The sequence below is a fragment of the Fundulus heteroclitus genome, chromosome 5, assembly GCF_011125445.2.
Source record: "Fundulus heteroclitus isolate FHET01 chromosome 5, MU-UCD_Fhet_4.1, whole genome shotgun sequence".
NCBI classification, from domain to species: Eukaryota; Metazoa; Chordata; class Actinopteri; order Cyprinodontiformes; family Fundulidae; genus Fundulus; species Fundulus heteroclitus.
The window spans coordinates 33604399-33619418 of NC_046365.1; the positions used below are offsets into that span (position 1 = coordinate 33604399).

The window sequence follows — 15020 nt, forward strand, 5'->3', positions numbered from 1 at the left end:
TTTTGAAATGATGACTGTGATAATATGTCATATCAATAACAAAATATGAGAAAATGTCACACCCCGCCCAAGTCAGAAACGCAGTTGCCAAAAGTGATAAAAAAGGCTACCTAACAGTAAACATAACATCTGATTTGATTTGTGATTAAAAAAAAAACATATACAAAGATATATTGCATGCTTTTAAAGAATATAATGAGAACAGAGCTAAAAATTAATAACATGACAAAATAAATTCAGACTGAAAGAAAAATATTCCAAATGGCATTTTTTTTTATTGCAAAGGGCCCCATAATTATGATAATTTGAATATATTAGAACAGTGCAATGTACCACAAAAGTCAGCCTCCATTCTATAGAAGGGGTCAGCTCAAGAGGAAGAGAGCATGAGGACCCAAGGCTCTGGAGGATTTAGATTGTGCAAAATATATTGGTCAGAGATCCCTTAAACTATATAACCCATAATCTTGTGATATGTTCTAGTAGATTTAGTAGTAGGTGAAAAATGTGAGTGGCATGAGACATAATTGACAGGCACAGACAGGATGAATGAGCGTGAGCGTGAACGTTTAATGGATAACTAACCTGGAAAAGAATGGGAAAAGATAAACCAGAGTTATACTATATTGCCAAAAGTATTCGCTCACCCTTCCAAAAAAATGGAAATCTGGTCTTCCTATCACTATCACCATGGCCACTGCTGTATAAACCTAAGCTCCTAGGCATGCAGATTGTTTCTACAAACATTTTCAGTTCAGTAAATGTCAGGGTGGCTCTGTGATTGGATGCCACCTTGTGGAACACGCCCAGCTGTGAAACTTCCTCACTTCTAATATTCCGTATTTAACTATCAGTGGTGTTATAACAAAGTGGACATGATTGGGAACAACAGCACAGCAGTAGGCCACGTCAGCCAATGGAGCAGGGGCAGCGGCAAGTCGACAACTTTCTGCAGAGTCAATCGCTACAGACCTCCGAAGTTCATGTGGCCTTTAGATTAGTTTAAGAACTGGGCATGGAGAGCTTCGTGGAATGGGTTTCTATGGCAGAGCAGCTTCATCCAACCCATACATCACCAAGTGCAATGCAAAGCCTCAGATGCAGAGGCGTAATAACACGCTGCCACCGGACTTTAGAGCAGCGGAGGCATGTTCTTTGGAGTGATGAATCGCACTTCTCACTCTGGTAATTTGATAAATGAGTCTGGATTTGGTGGCTGCTTGGAGAATGGTACTTGTCTGTCTGTAATGTGTAAAGTTTGGTGGTGGGAGGACTCAGGTCTGGAGTTGTTTTTCAGGCGCTGGTCCCTTAGTTCCAAGAGATGTTGGACAACTCCGTGATCCCAGCTTTGTGGGATCAGTTTGGAGATGTCCCCTTTCTCTTTCAACATGACAGTGCACCAGCGCACAAAGCGAGGTCCAGAGAGGCATGGATGAGAGAGTTTGGTGTGGAGAGCCTTGACTGGCCTGCACCTCAATGCAACAGGACATCTTTGGGATGTATTAGAGCAGAGACTGAGAGCAAAGCTGTGTCATCCATCAGTGTCTGACCTCAAAACTACGCTTCTGGAAGACTTGTCAGAATTTTCCATAAACACACTCCAGAACCTTGTGGAAAGGCTTACCAGAAGAGTTGAAGCTGTTAACTGCAAAGGATGGACCAATGTCATATTGAACCCCGTGGATTAAGAATGAGAGGTCCCTTAAATTCATATGTGAGTCATGGCAGGTATACTTTTGGCAATATAGTGTTTGTTGCACATTTGCAATCAGAACTTGGAAATCCCAGCTTCCAATCAGAAAGATCCGCAGTAACAGGCGCTGAAGTCGGACTTTCCCCTCGGAAAATCAGAGAAATGCTTCAAGGTCGATTGTTATATTTAAAATGGCATGACCTCGCGTCAGCAACAGTAAGCTGTGATAAAACATGTTTATGTTACAAGACACAGTTGTAAGAGTGCCTCTAAAATTAATGTTATATGTAGCACCTGCAAATCTGAACCGAATAAACTAGACGTAGTGTTTTGCATGTGGAAAGTACACCTTCAATAAACATTTATATGAGGTACTACAAACAAAACAACAGCTTTCTAGGTCGTCGTCATATTGGAATTCTCACCTTTATTTATTTATTTATTTTGGAATCCCAAATTCTCCGACTGTATTAACTGGGACGCTTTTTTACTCTGGGTTACCACATTCCCAGCTCCTGTTTTCGATAATCGTGTTGCAAATGGAATGCAACATGATTATGAAACAAGAGGATTAACTATAAGACTAAGCACTAAGTTAAACTGAGGTAACATATAACAAAGAACCCTAATAAAAAAAAAAGGCAAATCTAAGGAACATTTACGCACAAGAAAACCAAAATACAAACACCTTCCTGTGGCAGAGGCCTCAATGTTAGGAGCAAACACTATATATCCATACTTGGAAAGAAAATAAATATTCTCTTTATTGAATCTTTGAGATTGCATCTATTTTCTGGTGGGGATTTATATGTACAAACACATAAATTGAAAAGATATTCACAGATCAGAACAGAGCAGAGAACCTTGTGTCCGTGGGCGCCCCCTGTTGGTGCGCCGCGGCACCACCACGGCACCAGTGTGACCGTCCCACCGCCGCCCGCGGGGAGGGGGGGCTGCTCTCTCAAGTTCACCGAGCGCTGGCTGCCTTGTCCGGGTAGTTTGGTAGGCTGCCCCGCTGAGAGAGATCCCACAGCCAGAAGCGTTGTTGTTCCGGACGCTCACACCGACTTCAGGTCTGGTAAAGTTGGATTCTCCTGGCCTTTAACTTAGCGTTTAAATGTGAGTGTTTTTCCCCGTGAAGAGTTATTTTTTTTAATGTTTTTCACGAGTCTTACCAAGATGGACACAACTTTGCGGCCGGTCGGACGGTAAATAACGACTTCTTGCACTAAATGTAGACTTTTCTGTCGCGCAACTGGGCCGTTCCCATCCCGGAGGTGACAGTCCTATAATGAACATTTTCCCACTGGAGTTTCGGTAAACTTTTTCTAGTTCTTTTTTTATTTTATTTTTCTTTTTTTCTTACCCCCTCCTCCCCTCCACGGACTCGCCATGTCGGGAGTGGTCCGCACCCTGAGCCGCTGCCTGCTCCCGGCCGAGGCCACCCGGGAGCCGGGCGGCAGCAAGCAGGGCAGGCGGGAGGAGAGGGACGCGGCGAAGGAGCGGGAGGCGAGGCGCCGGAGCCGGGAGATAGACGCCATGCTCGCCCGGGAGAGGAGAGCCGTCCGGCGGCTGGTGAAGATCCTCCTCCTCGGGGCCGGAGAGAGCGGAAAGTCCACATTCCTGAAACAGATGCGCATCATTAACGGGCAGGAGTTTGATAAGAAAGCGCTCCTAGATTTCCGGGACACTATATATGAGAATATACTAAAGGTAAGGACTAAACGTGATAAGGATAAACGTGTTCTATGATCTCGTGTTTACACTTTTAAACAGTTTGTTTAAACTCGTAAAAGCTGTTTATTTTTTTTATTTTTGTGGTTATTCATCTTGGATAAAACCTGTTGGATAGCATGACAAATATGATTATTAACTTTAAACAAGGTTCCTCCGCAGTCTGGAAAAGTTTGGAAAACGAAAATACACTATGAAATAATATTTCCAAGCTTCATTCCTTTCCCCTTTGTTTAAAAGTATCCATCCATCCATTTGTATTTTCAACAGTCTGTCCTCTTGTTCACCCATCTGTCAGATTGTCCAATCATCCGTCCCTCTGTCTGCCCTTCATCCATCTATTCATCCATCAATTCATCTATCCTATCATCCATCCATCCATCCATCCATCTATTCATCTATCCTATCATCCATCCATCCATCCATCCATCCATCCATCCATCCATCCATCCATCCATCCATCCCGCTCATCCATTCACCCATCCATCCTCCATCAATCCATTCTCCATCCATCCATCATCCATCCATTTATCCCAATCCATCCACCCTGTTCCCTAATCCATCCATCCCCCACATTTTCTATCCCGCTCATCCACCCCCCTCATCCATCTATCTCCCCACCAATCTGTCCATCCATCAATCCATGCATTATCCATCCATCTGTCAGGACTGTCCATCTTTTCATACATCCATCTGTCTGTCCAGCTAACATCCACCCATATTTTCTTGTGTCAGTTTATATCAGTTTATATGTTCATTTGTCCATCATTCCGTTCTTCATACCTCCATCTATTCATCTGTCAATCTCTCTGCCTTTTGGCCATCCGTCCGTCCATCCATTCATCTATCCATCCATCCATCCATCCATCCATCCATCCATCCATTCGTATTTTCTGTTGTATGTCCTTCCGTTGACCCATTAATCAGTTTTCTAGTCGTCCATCCAACCGTCCGTCCGTCTGGCCATCCATCCATCCATCCATCCATCCATCCATCCATCCATCCATTCATCCATCCATTCGTATTTTCAATTGTTTGTCTTTCGGCTGACCCATTTATCAGTTTTCTAGTCATCCATCCAACCGTCCGTCCGTCTGGCCATTCATACATCCATTTGTCCATCTAACCTTTCCATCCATCCATCCATCCATCCATCCATCCATCCATCCATCCATCCATCCATCCATCAATCCATACATTTAACCATCCCTCCTCAGATATCCACATTTGCATCTGATAAAATCTGCCTTTTCAGCATGAAAAATCTTGAGTCAGTGGCCTGCCTAGATTTACAGATTCTCTGCCTTTCTTCCCATCACTCAGGAAACCGAGACACCATTTGTACTCAGATAATCATGAATGATGGCATGTACTTTATCACGAGCAGACTCAGAGTCATTTTTAACGTCGTGTTGCGCTTTGCAGTTTTTATGCACAGCCGAGCTCCAGAGACGCTCTCCAACGCGCACCCAGGGCTCTGTTGACATAGTGCATATTTTTATCCCGAAGTCTGTGCGCGCTGTCCCTTTGTTTGCTGTCACGGCCGGGCCTCCTTCACCAGCTAACAATACTACACTATTCCTGAGGGATGAGCACATCCGCCCCGAGTGCCACACAGCCCAGACGAGCCAGATAAGAGCCTGCTCTCCAGCTCAGGGAAGACAGCATTCACAACCCTCCCCCCAAAGTACAGACGTATTATCGCCGCAGTCCCGTCTCAGGACACATTCTCAACCCACGCTTAACCACGGTGTAATGTGGACTACACGCACTGAATGAGCTTCGTCTGCTCAGCTCAACAACACGTTGACCTGGTTTGCAGATATTTTAAACTAAAAGTTAGCTGCAAATATGAAATATTGGAAGCTATACTCCGAGTGGAGTGCTGACATGGTTGCACGGTTTTCTTGCTGAACTAAGCGAGGACCCTAAAGGAAAATATGCGTCCGTTGATCATTGTATGTTGCCCTGTGTATATGAGGTTCAGAGGTATTGGTTACCTTCGCAGACGGACCATCCTGTCATGGTAACTACAATCCGACCCCCACATTCTCACAGATGTTTTTTTTTTTTTAGCCCTGTCCTGATAAAAACCTCAACAGGTTTTTTTAAATTGGGATTCTATAGACCACACACATTTTTCTGCCTCACTTTTTACCTCCTTAAATAATCTCAGACTCAGAGGAGGCAGCTGGGCTTTTTGGATATCGTCTCTTCGTATTTATGGGTACGTTTAGAGGAGTGTTCAAGAGTGTTCCCGGGTTATTACTACACCATTATGTCTATTTTTAATACAACGGTCCCCGAGGTCCTAAAGATTGCAGCTTAGTGGGGGATTTTTTTTTTAGCATGCGTACAGATACTTTTCTAGCTCTCTGATATAGATGATTCAGACTAATTTATACATATTTTTCATTAGTTGCACTTGTAATTTCTTCCACACAATTATCCTCTAATTTTAAATCTCTATGAAATCACTGCTTTTTGTGTTTACTCAGGTTGTCGCTGTCTGATATTATATTTAGTTTGATTATCTGAAACGTGTGACAAAAAAAAAAAGCAAAATCATAATGACTAGTCAAAACTGCAAAATAACATCCCACGCTGACTCTAGATTCTTCACACAGTTGGAGGTTCACACAACCTTTTAGTTCACACAACATTTAAAAATGTGCAGATTCTTTGTGTTTCCAAAGATTCTGCAAGACAAAGGGGTTGCTTTGAGTTAATATTATTTATTATAGTAATATGTTAGTTATTTTCAATAGGCAAGGCAAATTTATTTGTATAGCACATTTTAGTACAGAGACAATGCAAAGTGATTAAAATACAGGAAAAAAACAGAATAAAAGCAAGTAGGAATAAAATGTAGAAACAAAATAGAACATGGAAAAATAGAAACTAAAAGCAAACATTAAAAACAGTTGGACTACAAAGCGGAACTAATGATGTTTCAGTAAAACAGTTTAACTAGAACAGTCGAAGGCAGTCCTAAACAAATGTGTTTTTAATCTTGATTTAAAGGAACTCAGGCTTTCAGCACTTTTACAGTTTTCTGGAAGTTTGTTCCAGATACGTGGAACAGGAAGTAATTGCTGCTTGTCTGTTTTTGGTTCTGGTTCTGCAGAGTAGGCTGGAGCTAGAAGACCTGAGTGGTCTGGATGGTTGATACACTGATAACAAGTCTGTGATGTACTTAGGTGCTAAGTCATTCAGTGATTTATAGCCTAACAGGAGTATTTTAAAATCTATTCTCTGAGATACAGGGAGCCAGTGGAAGGACTTTAGAACTGGGGTGATGTGCTCTACTTTCTTAGCCTTAGTGAGGACGCCGGCAGCAGCGTTCTGGATCAGCTGCAGCTGTCTGACCCACTTTTTAGGCAGACCTGTGAAAACACCGTTGTAGTAATCAATTCTACTAAAAATAAATGCATGGATTAGTTTTTCCAGATCCTGCTGAGACATTAGTCCTTTAATCCTAAAAATGTTCTTCAGGTGATAGAAAGCCGACCTTGTAATTGTCTTTAGATGCTTTTGGAGGTTCAGGTCTGAGTCCATCACTACTCCCAGGTTTCGGGCCTGATCATTGGTTTTTAGCTGAGGCAGCTGAAGCTGTGTGCTAACTTCTGATCTCTCCTGTATTGGTCCAAAGATTATTACTTCAGTTTTGTTTTTATAATAATACAATAGGTAATTTTGTTAGCATTTTAATTTTGTATTATTCTATATTAGTTAGTAAGGTTGTCACTATTCTAGAATTTCAAACTATTGATACGGTTTCATACCATGGCAACATTGTTTGAAGGCTCAGGGTCATTGTTGTTTAACATCAAAAAATAATTATTGCCAATATGGCAAACTTCATAATTTGCGCAAACAAATAAGTAGGGGAGAATTCAGCCCTCGCTTAGAGGAATATATTATTCCCTGTTAAGCCATTGGCTAATTCCTTGTTTATTTGCTAATTTGCTTCCAGCTTAGCAGATACGTTACGGTTCTGTTTTCTGACAGATATTAATGAAGCTTCGCAACCACTGTCACATTAGCTCATTGATTATAAGTAATAGTATTTACCCACATGGAGATGGTATCCATTTTGCCCATTGGACATGATGAGATACTTCTTGTCTTCTAAGCATCTAAAGTCACCATTTAGGTGACATAAATTTATTTGGACAATCCAATGTTGATGCAGATCAGCCTTTGTGACTCTGGTCTGCTTTATAACGTTTAAAACTCATGTTTCACACTTTTCAGCTCAGTATCCCTTCTTTTGTCTGCATTCCAGCTTCTCTGTACACGATGTCCCGGTCTGACTGCATTCTCAGCCTCAATTTAAAACAAAGTATTAAACAATATTTTCCCATTGGAAAATGCAATAAACATCATTATTAAAACTACCCAACCAATCACCTTCTGCCTTCCACAGTATTGCAGCAGTATGGCTGCAAGATCTGCCTTACCTTGGGGCTTTAAGGCTTTGGCTGGGACGGTGGCCATAATTGCCGTCCATGAGGTCAAACCACTCATGATCATGGTCATTTATCAGTTTTTAGTCACAGTTTTAGATTGTTAAACTTTTTCCAGCTCTGGCAGTATGTGCAGTTAAAGACACAGCTTGCCATTCTCTTCGATACCTCGCCAAACCCCTTATTATTCCTAGCTGCTCCATCGAGCTGCTGCTGAATATTGCAGTCTCCTATTAAGCATAGAATAGCCTCCATCTAATTGTTGCACCAAGGGTTAAATTTGGTGGTTGCATGTGACAAATCCATTGCTACTCTGTTCTCAGACTTTTATAAAAAAGCTCATAAACTCAACAGATGAATCAATATTTTGGTAACTTACAGTCTACTGAGCAAAGAACCCATGTTAAATTAGATTTATAGGTGGTAGCCTGTGACAACATTGCAAGTTGTTCATATTTTTGGTTAAATGTGTAAAAATCCCAAACATAAAGTGGTGGTTTTCCATTTAACAAAGTGAGTCCCAAAGAGCTGTTGGCTGAAACCGTTTCTTATAGTAAATGATGAACTAAAGAATGATGGATTCTTATTTTTTTGTCAATTTTTTCTCTTTTCAAATTAAACACAGCAAAGATTCAAGGCCTAGATAGAATACAAGCAAAGAAGCAGCCAAAGTCTACAGAAAAACCTTTAATTATCAGAAAGCCCAAAGAACTATGCTTCAATACCACCTTAAAATCAAAATATATAAAAAAAGAAAACAGTTTGGCTGGTTGGCATCAAAGAATAAATAAATCAGAAATAAGTAGCTATATAGCTGAAATGGTTATTAACCTATACAATATGTTTTTAAATAACTTGTTTAATCTATAAAACACCCAGAAAATTGAAAAATCCCATCAGCACAGTGAGGATATGCTAAATTAAGTTTTCAGGTTTTCTTTTATCCTTATGTCTAAAAGATACACCTGGTTCATAATTTCACAAGACGAAATGAAAAAAAAAAAAAACCCACATTGCAAATCCTTTGTTGTGTGCGGTTTGGTTTGCCAGTAGAGGATCAGTGTCACCTGGCAGGTGTAGAGCATCCTCACCTTTCATGGGAGCTTGCTGACGGAGGAAGGGGATAAAGCCGGAAAGGAAGGAGGGATAAAGCTGGCAGAGAACCCACAGGTGTTGGATACCGTTGGCTTTAGGAAAAGAGCATATGGGTGTGGTCCGGCTCTGTCAGTCTCTGTAATTACGCATCCTGTGAGGTGTTAAATCTCAGCTATAATCCGTATCAACATGGAGCCATTTGTTTCTCACACAGTGAGGTTAAACAAAAGAAATCCTGCTGGCTTCAGGGAAGCTGCAAATATCAATTATGCTAGATTCCTTTGAGTCCTCTAACTTAAATGCTGCCTCTCTTTGCCAGAACGGAAGATAAATACTGTAAACGAAACCCAGCTGGTCCTTTCCCACTTTTCTCATTTCTTTGCTCTGACAGGTTTTGTCCATCTGTCACCAATAAATAGGTCTAACCCTAGTATTCAAGGCACATCTCTATACAGTCATAAAAGAATACAGACAGACTTTTCATAACATAGAGACATCTGGCCATTTAATATTAATTTTTAAAATACAGAAAAATGTAACCAATATATCTAAACAATTAAAACCGAAGACCTTTTGAAATTCTTTGTAAAATTTAGTAAAAAAAATGCCATTTCTGGCAGCGATTTTTCCAAGTCCCTTTTTGAATAACTGCGCATGCACAAGACCGTCTTACCTGCTCTTCCTCTCCTCAGGGATCGCGTGAAAAAAATCTCCCAAATCCACTCTGGTCTTATTTCTTTCCACTAAGGCCTTCCTCTTCTTCTCATCAATTTGTACGCGGTTTGCTTCTTGCGACTCTCAGCCATGTTCAAAGTGAGAGCAGGCACTCTCACCGCTAAACTAACGGATAACCGCTAAGCTAACCGGATACATAAACACTAGAAATACGCGTGTGCAGCCAGCAAGCGGATACTAACCAGGAACGAGTACGCACACTGGCGTTACGTGAGCGCATCAGAATGATTGGTATGTGTGACAACCAATAGATAAGGTGATAGCCCGAGAACTTAAGGTACACTGCAAAAACAGACCTAAAAATAAGTAAAATGTTCTTAAAATTTGGGTTTTTGTCCTTGATTTGAGCAGGTAAATAAGATTATCTGCCAGTGGAATGAGTAATTTTACCCCTAAAATAAGATAATTAGACATTCTGCACCTGAAATAAGATGATGTAGATGAATTGTTCCTGTTTTAAGTGCAAAAATCTTATTCAGTTGGCAGATCATCTTATTTAGCTGCTCAAATAAAGGATAGATACACTAATTTTAAGAAAATATTACTTATTTTTAGTTCCGTTTTTGCAGTGTACGGGGGGGTTTCAGAGCTGGACCAAAACTCTAACAAACCCTGCTCTTGGGACCAAAGGGCAGGGATTTGTTCAAAGTTGTATAGGCCTGTAGCTCCCGCAGAGATAAAAAGAAATGTAACCTCCTTTTCTGAATTTATAATGTATTAATTACTTTCAGGATGGAAGGACAATTTTACCCAGTATAACAAAAAGTGTTTCTGAGCAGGATCACCAGAATGGCAAAAATCACACACAAATATAGACGTTAGGAGCACCTGATGAGAAGACCATTACCCAGCATTTTGTAGGAGGCTTTTTTTAAGCATCTGACATTAAGTTTGGTGTTCTCTTTAACTGTTGAAGTAGGATTGAACCCGAGGGTTGGATTCAAACAGCTATCGGGGACCTTAAGAAAGAAGATTGTAGAAGGTTGTGAGCCTTTTAAGGGATTTAAAAAGGCCTCAAAAGGATTTAAAATCAGCCATTCCCCTTTAAAGGAAACAGTCGACGAGTGGAGGACAAGTAAAACTATTACCAACATGTACGGGTCTGGCAATCCGAGCAAGTTCAGCTGCTGAGCCAACATAAACACAGCAGTGCAGGAGGACGCACGCGTAGCTGCTGCTATCACAACTGTTTTGTCAGAATCCACAAATTCATCTTTGAAAGAAGAACAGCAAGAAGTGCCTTGACTAGCTAACTTTGTGGTTTCTCATGACGTCTGCTGCTTACGTTTTAAATTGATACCATGCTTGGCTAAAACCTACCTTTGGTAGGCGGGCACTAGCTGTCGCTTCGTCCAATCAGCTCAAAGAGCTCTGCTGAATGTCCCTCCTTTACCCAAACGGATTCAATAGGAGCAGCCACAGATTGATATTGTGCAGAACGGACAGATGCACATTATCAATCTGGGTTGCCAGGTTAACTGTTGGTGAGAAAGTGCAAAACTGTACAATCAGAAAGAGACTGCAGAGCTTTTGACTTTCATGGGAAGCATGCAAGAAGGAATCCTTTGATCTCTGTGAAAAACAACACAGACCAGATTAAAGTTTGCCAGAGAGAAAGACCCATACTTCTTTCCAAAAAAAAAAAAAAGTAAAAAACAAAGCAACTGGACTTGTTTTACGTAGTTGAAGATGTTTCGCTTCCTCTCCAGGAAGCATTCTCAATTCAAAAAGTCTGGAGTAATGTGGAGTACCAAGCTTTATACTACTGGCCAAACAAAGGCCTGTAATGGCTTAGATAACATGCAAATACAAAAGAAACAGGACCACCCCTTAGTAATGGGCGGTTGTTAAAGCCATTAAGCCAGCAGATTGAACCGAAACTGGTCCACTCCTCTGTAACGAGGAGTTGTTAGGGTTGTTGTTGGCCTGGCTTGCAGGAACCCTAACAACAACAACCCTAACGACTATTACTATTACTCCATACTTTTTGAATTGAGAATGCTTCCTGGAGAGGAAGCGAAACGTCTTCAACTACGGAAAACAAGTCCAGTTGCTTTGTTTTTTACTTTTTTTTGGAATGACCATGACCTGGATGACTGAGAATCTTCACCACCCATACTTCTTGAATAATGCTCTTTGGATAGAATGTAAATTTGAGCTATCTGGACACGGGAGGAGAGGACATGTTTGTCACAATGTTTTCTTCTGGTTGTACTCGACATGTTACCAGATTTTAATCTTTCAGCAGTAGCAGATCTTTGTTTTGGTTGTGGCAAAGAGGGGAGCGGCTGATTGTCTCTGATATTTCAGCGCTGCTGCCAGAAGAAGTGCGACAATTTGTATAAATCTCAATGTGTTGGTTTATATCAAATTGAGTATCTTTAAATAATTTGTTTGTTTTTTTTGTATTGATTATGTCAAGACATGGATTATTTTCACAGCCCTAGTCCTGGGCCTAGTTAAAGTCTAGAACATGATCTGAATGAATCAAACGGGCTATATGTAAGAAGCCCCTGCAAACATCTTACAGATAAAAGTGAGAAATGAGGCTCACCGATGTTATTCCAGCTGAGGGAGGTACCAGTTGCTATTAGAGGGTAGGTCGTCCTAACTTTTTGCTAAGTTAGAAAAACATCCTTTGTTTAATGAGTTAAACTAGGTTAATCGTATGGTGTTAAAGTGCAGTTAAGTCACTTTATTTATTTTCCAGAGATAAAACATGAGCTTTGACACAGATAGGAGAACATTTCTTAATAAATCACTTCATATTTAATGTTGTATCATAACTTTTTTTTCCCTTGACTGTATAAACATGTGTGTTGTCTGTTGTGGTCGCGCTGTTCCCTGCTGCTAACACAAACATTATGTAATCAGCAACATTAGTGCAGGAAGAGAGCTGTCTCATAATTGCCACACACTGATAAATTACCGAGATCTGAGCCGGTTCTGGCCATCTGCTGAAGAAAGCTGATCCAAATGCTGCTGACCGCACTGCCTGTGACTTTATATACGGCAGTCTTTTAAGCCAATATATTTAGGGATGGCAGCTAGGGCTGGGCGATAAATCGATTTAATTGGTTAATTCAAATTTACAATTTATTAATTTTTAATTTTTGGAAAATCTGGATTTTATTTTGCCATTGCACTCATTGGGCTTCCATGAAGGTTACAATGATGAATATGTTTAGGAAAATATATTGTCAAAATGTTGTACGGAGGAAACCTTTTTTTACCATAATACAAGGCACTTTAATTTACTCATTTACTTAATCTTTTTTTTTTTTTAGTAAGTTTGAAGTTACACAAGTGATGTGAAGGATGTTTTTAGTTTGTTGTGTAATCCCACCAGCAGCAAACATTTTGTTACATTTTCATTGTTTTCCAAGCATGTTTCTCAGCTTGTATATGGTTACACTTTGAGTTCAGGTCAACTCCCAAACGAAATGCTTGAAATCAAAGCAAGTTTTTAAAATCATTTTTTTAATTCCTTTTTGTGAAATGAAAAGAAGGGGAAAAAAGCAGATTAATTGGATTTGGTATAGTAAAAATTGGAGATTTTATTTTTAAGCCATTTCGCCCTAAAATAGCATGTATTCAGCAGCCAAGTTCAACTGGATACAGAACATAGAAATAACTTTTTGCTGCCTTTTTATGTTTGTTTCCTGTAAAAGACACAAATTGTTGCAGGCTTTGGTAAAATAATAACACATTTTATTGATAAGTGCCTTTCTGGACACTCAAGGTCACCATACATTGGTTAAAAACAACACAACACAAACAATAATATAAAGTGATTATAAAGCAAAAAAATAAAAATCAGGGAAAAATTACATATTGCAAATGAAATCATAGGGAAAATGCAGTTTTGAACAGGTAGGCTTTGAATTTAGATTTTAAGTGTAGGAGTGAAATAGTGGTTCTGAGGAGAGGTGCAGAGCGGCTGAATGCTCTGCTCCCCATGGTGGTGAGACTGGCAGGGTCCCACCATTTAGCTTGCCACTTTTATTACTTTTGGTGTTTTATTGTAGGGCGGGGCAATATATCGCGATTTTTAAAATATCGAGAGTTTAAAAGAAAAAGAGATATAAGATGAGACCTTATCGTTTATATCGAGATGGTCTATGTTGTGTTTATAATTATACTTTTATGTTTTCCAGTGGGTTATTTTTCAGCTGTTTCTCATGTTTATCTGCAGCCATTAGTTAAAAAGTGTTGTTAAAAACATTTGAGATACAGCTTTGATTCAGAGACGGCTTTCTGTAAATACTTCATAAAAACAAAAACATATTGAGATAAATATAGTAAATCGGCATTCAGCCTAAAATATCAAGATATTATTTTAGGTCCATATTGCCCCGCCCTACTAGCAGCACAAATCAGACAAACATTTTAAGTCTGAAATGTGGGCTTAAAAGTATTTTTAAAATCTGGTTGAAGTTTGGTATTTTCAAAAGGTACTTTTAACTTGACAAAGAAGTCCCATCAATTTCTAATTTATTGAATTGACTGTAGGCTCTGAATTTAAATACATTTTTGAGTGCAATTAGTAGTCCAATGAGCCAGCCAACAACAAACCAAGCCGACTTTTTAGCAATGCTGCAGTTTTTCTTCTATTCCACCAGTAACTCATGATTATCTCAGTGCCGATTTTCTTCCTGCTGAAGATGATGGCCCATGTGATTTTCCTTAACTTTTCCTGCTGAGTAAGATCATCTAATTAAAAAGTAAAAAGGGCAGCATGACTTTTGGAAATGAAGACGGGGGAATTATTTTGTTTTTCTGGTCTTTTTTTTTGGTGTAAAATTCAGCGACACTTACAGACCTCTTGCAGAAAGCCACAAAGGCGCACAAACAGGAAAACGGAAAGCTATTTAAACATGCAGGCATACAGGAAGAGAGCCAGACATCAATATGAGGGTTTGTGCAAAGAGTTTGTCCAGATTAGTGAATCAATAAGGGACCATGTGGGCTAACTGAATAACTGTGACAGCAGTCTGGAAATGACTCAACCTGTGATTACAGAAACAGGGATTTTAACTACAAACACCTTGGCTCCTCTGGGTCAACGTGTGGCAGAATATTGTAGCTGTGAGTGCTTGTGTTAAACATTAATGTGTTACTTCCTCACTTGTTGCGGTCGCCCACCTAGTGTGGTTCATTTGAAAGCTAAAGCATCCATTCACACACCTCTCAGTTGTGGGATTAGCCCTTAAAGCGCCCCGCAGCTCTGAGTCAGGAAAGCCCCCTCATCTGTCTGACTGCAAACACACACACATCGATGATGCATGGGTGAG

General features: G+C 40.1%; 1 protein-coding gene across 2 annotated transcripts in view; it reads left to right on the forward strand.

Moving 5' to 3' along the window:
• Positions 1-2648: 2648 nt before the first annotated feature.
• gna12a (guanine nucleotide binding protein (G protein) alpha 12a) overlaps positions 2649-15020 on the forward strand; it is a 47434-nt gene continuing 35062 nt past the window's right edge. The window contains exon 1 of one of the 2 annotated variants that reach the window (XM_021322215.2): positions 2649-3406. In XM_021322215.2, the coding sequence (XP_021177890.1) occupies positions 3086-3406 (321 nt within the window). In that variant the 5' untranslated portion in view covers positions 2649-3085. The remainder of the gene's footprint in view (positions 3407-15020) is intronic. The other variant, XM_012873892.3, reaches the window with a different exon arrangement.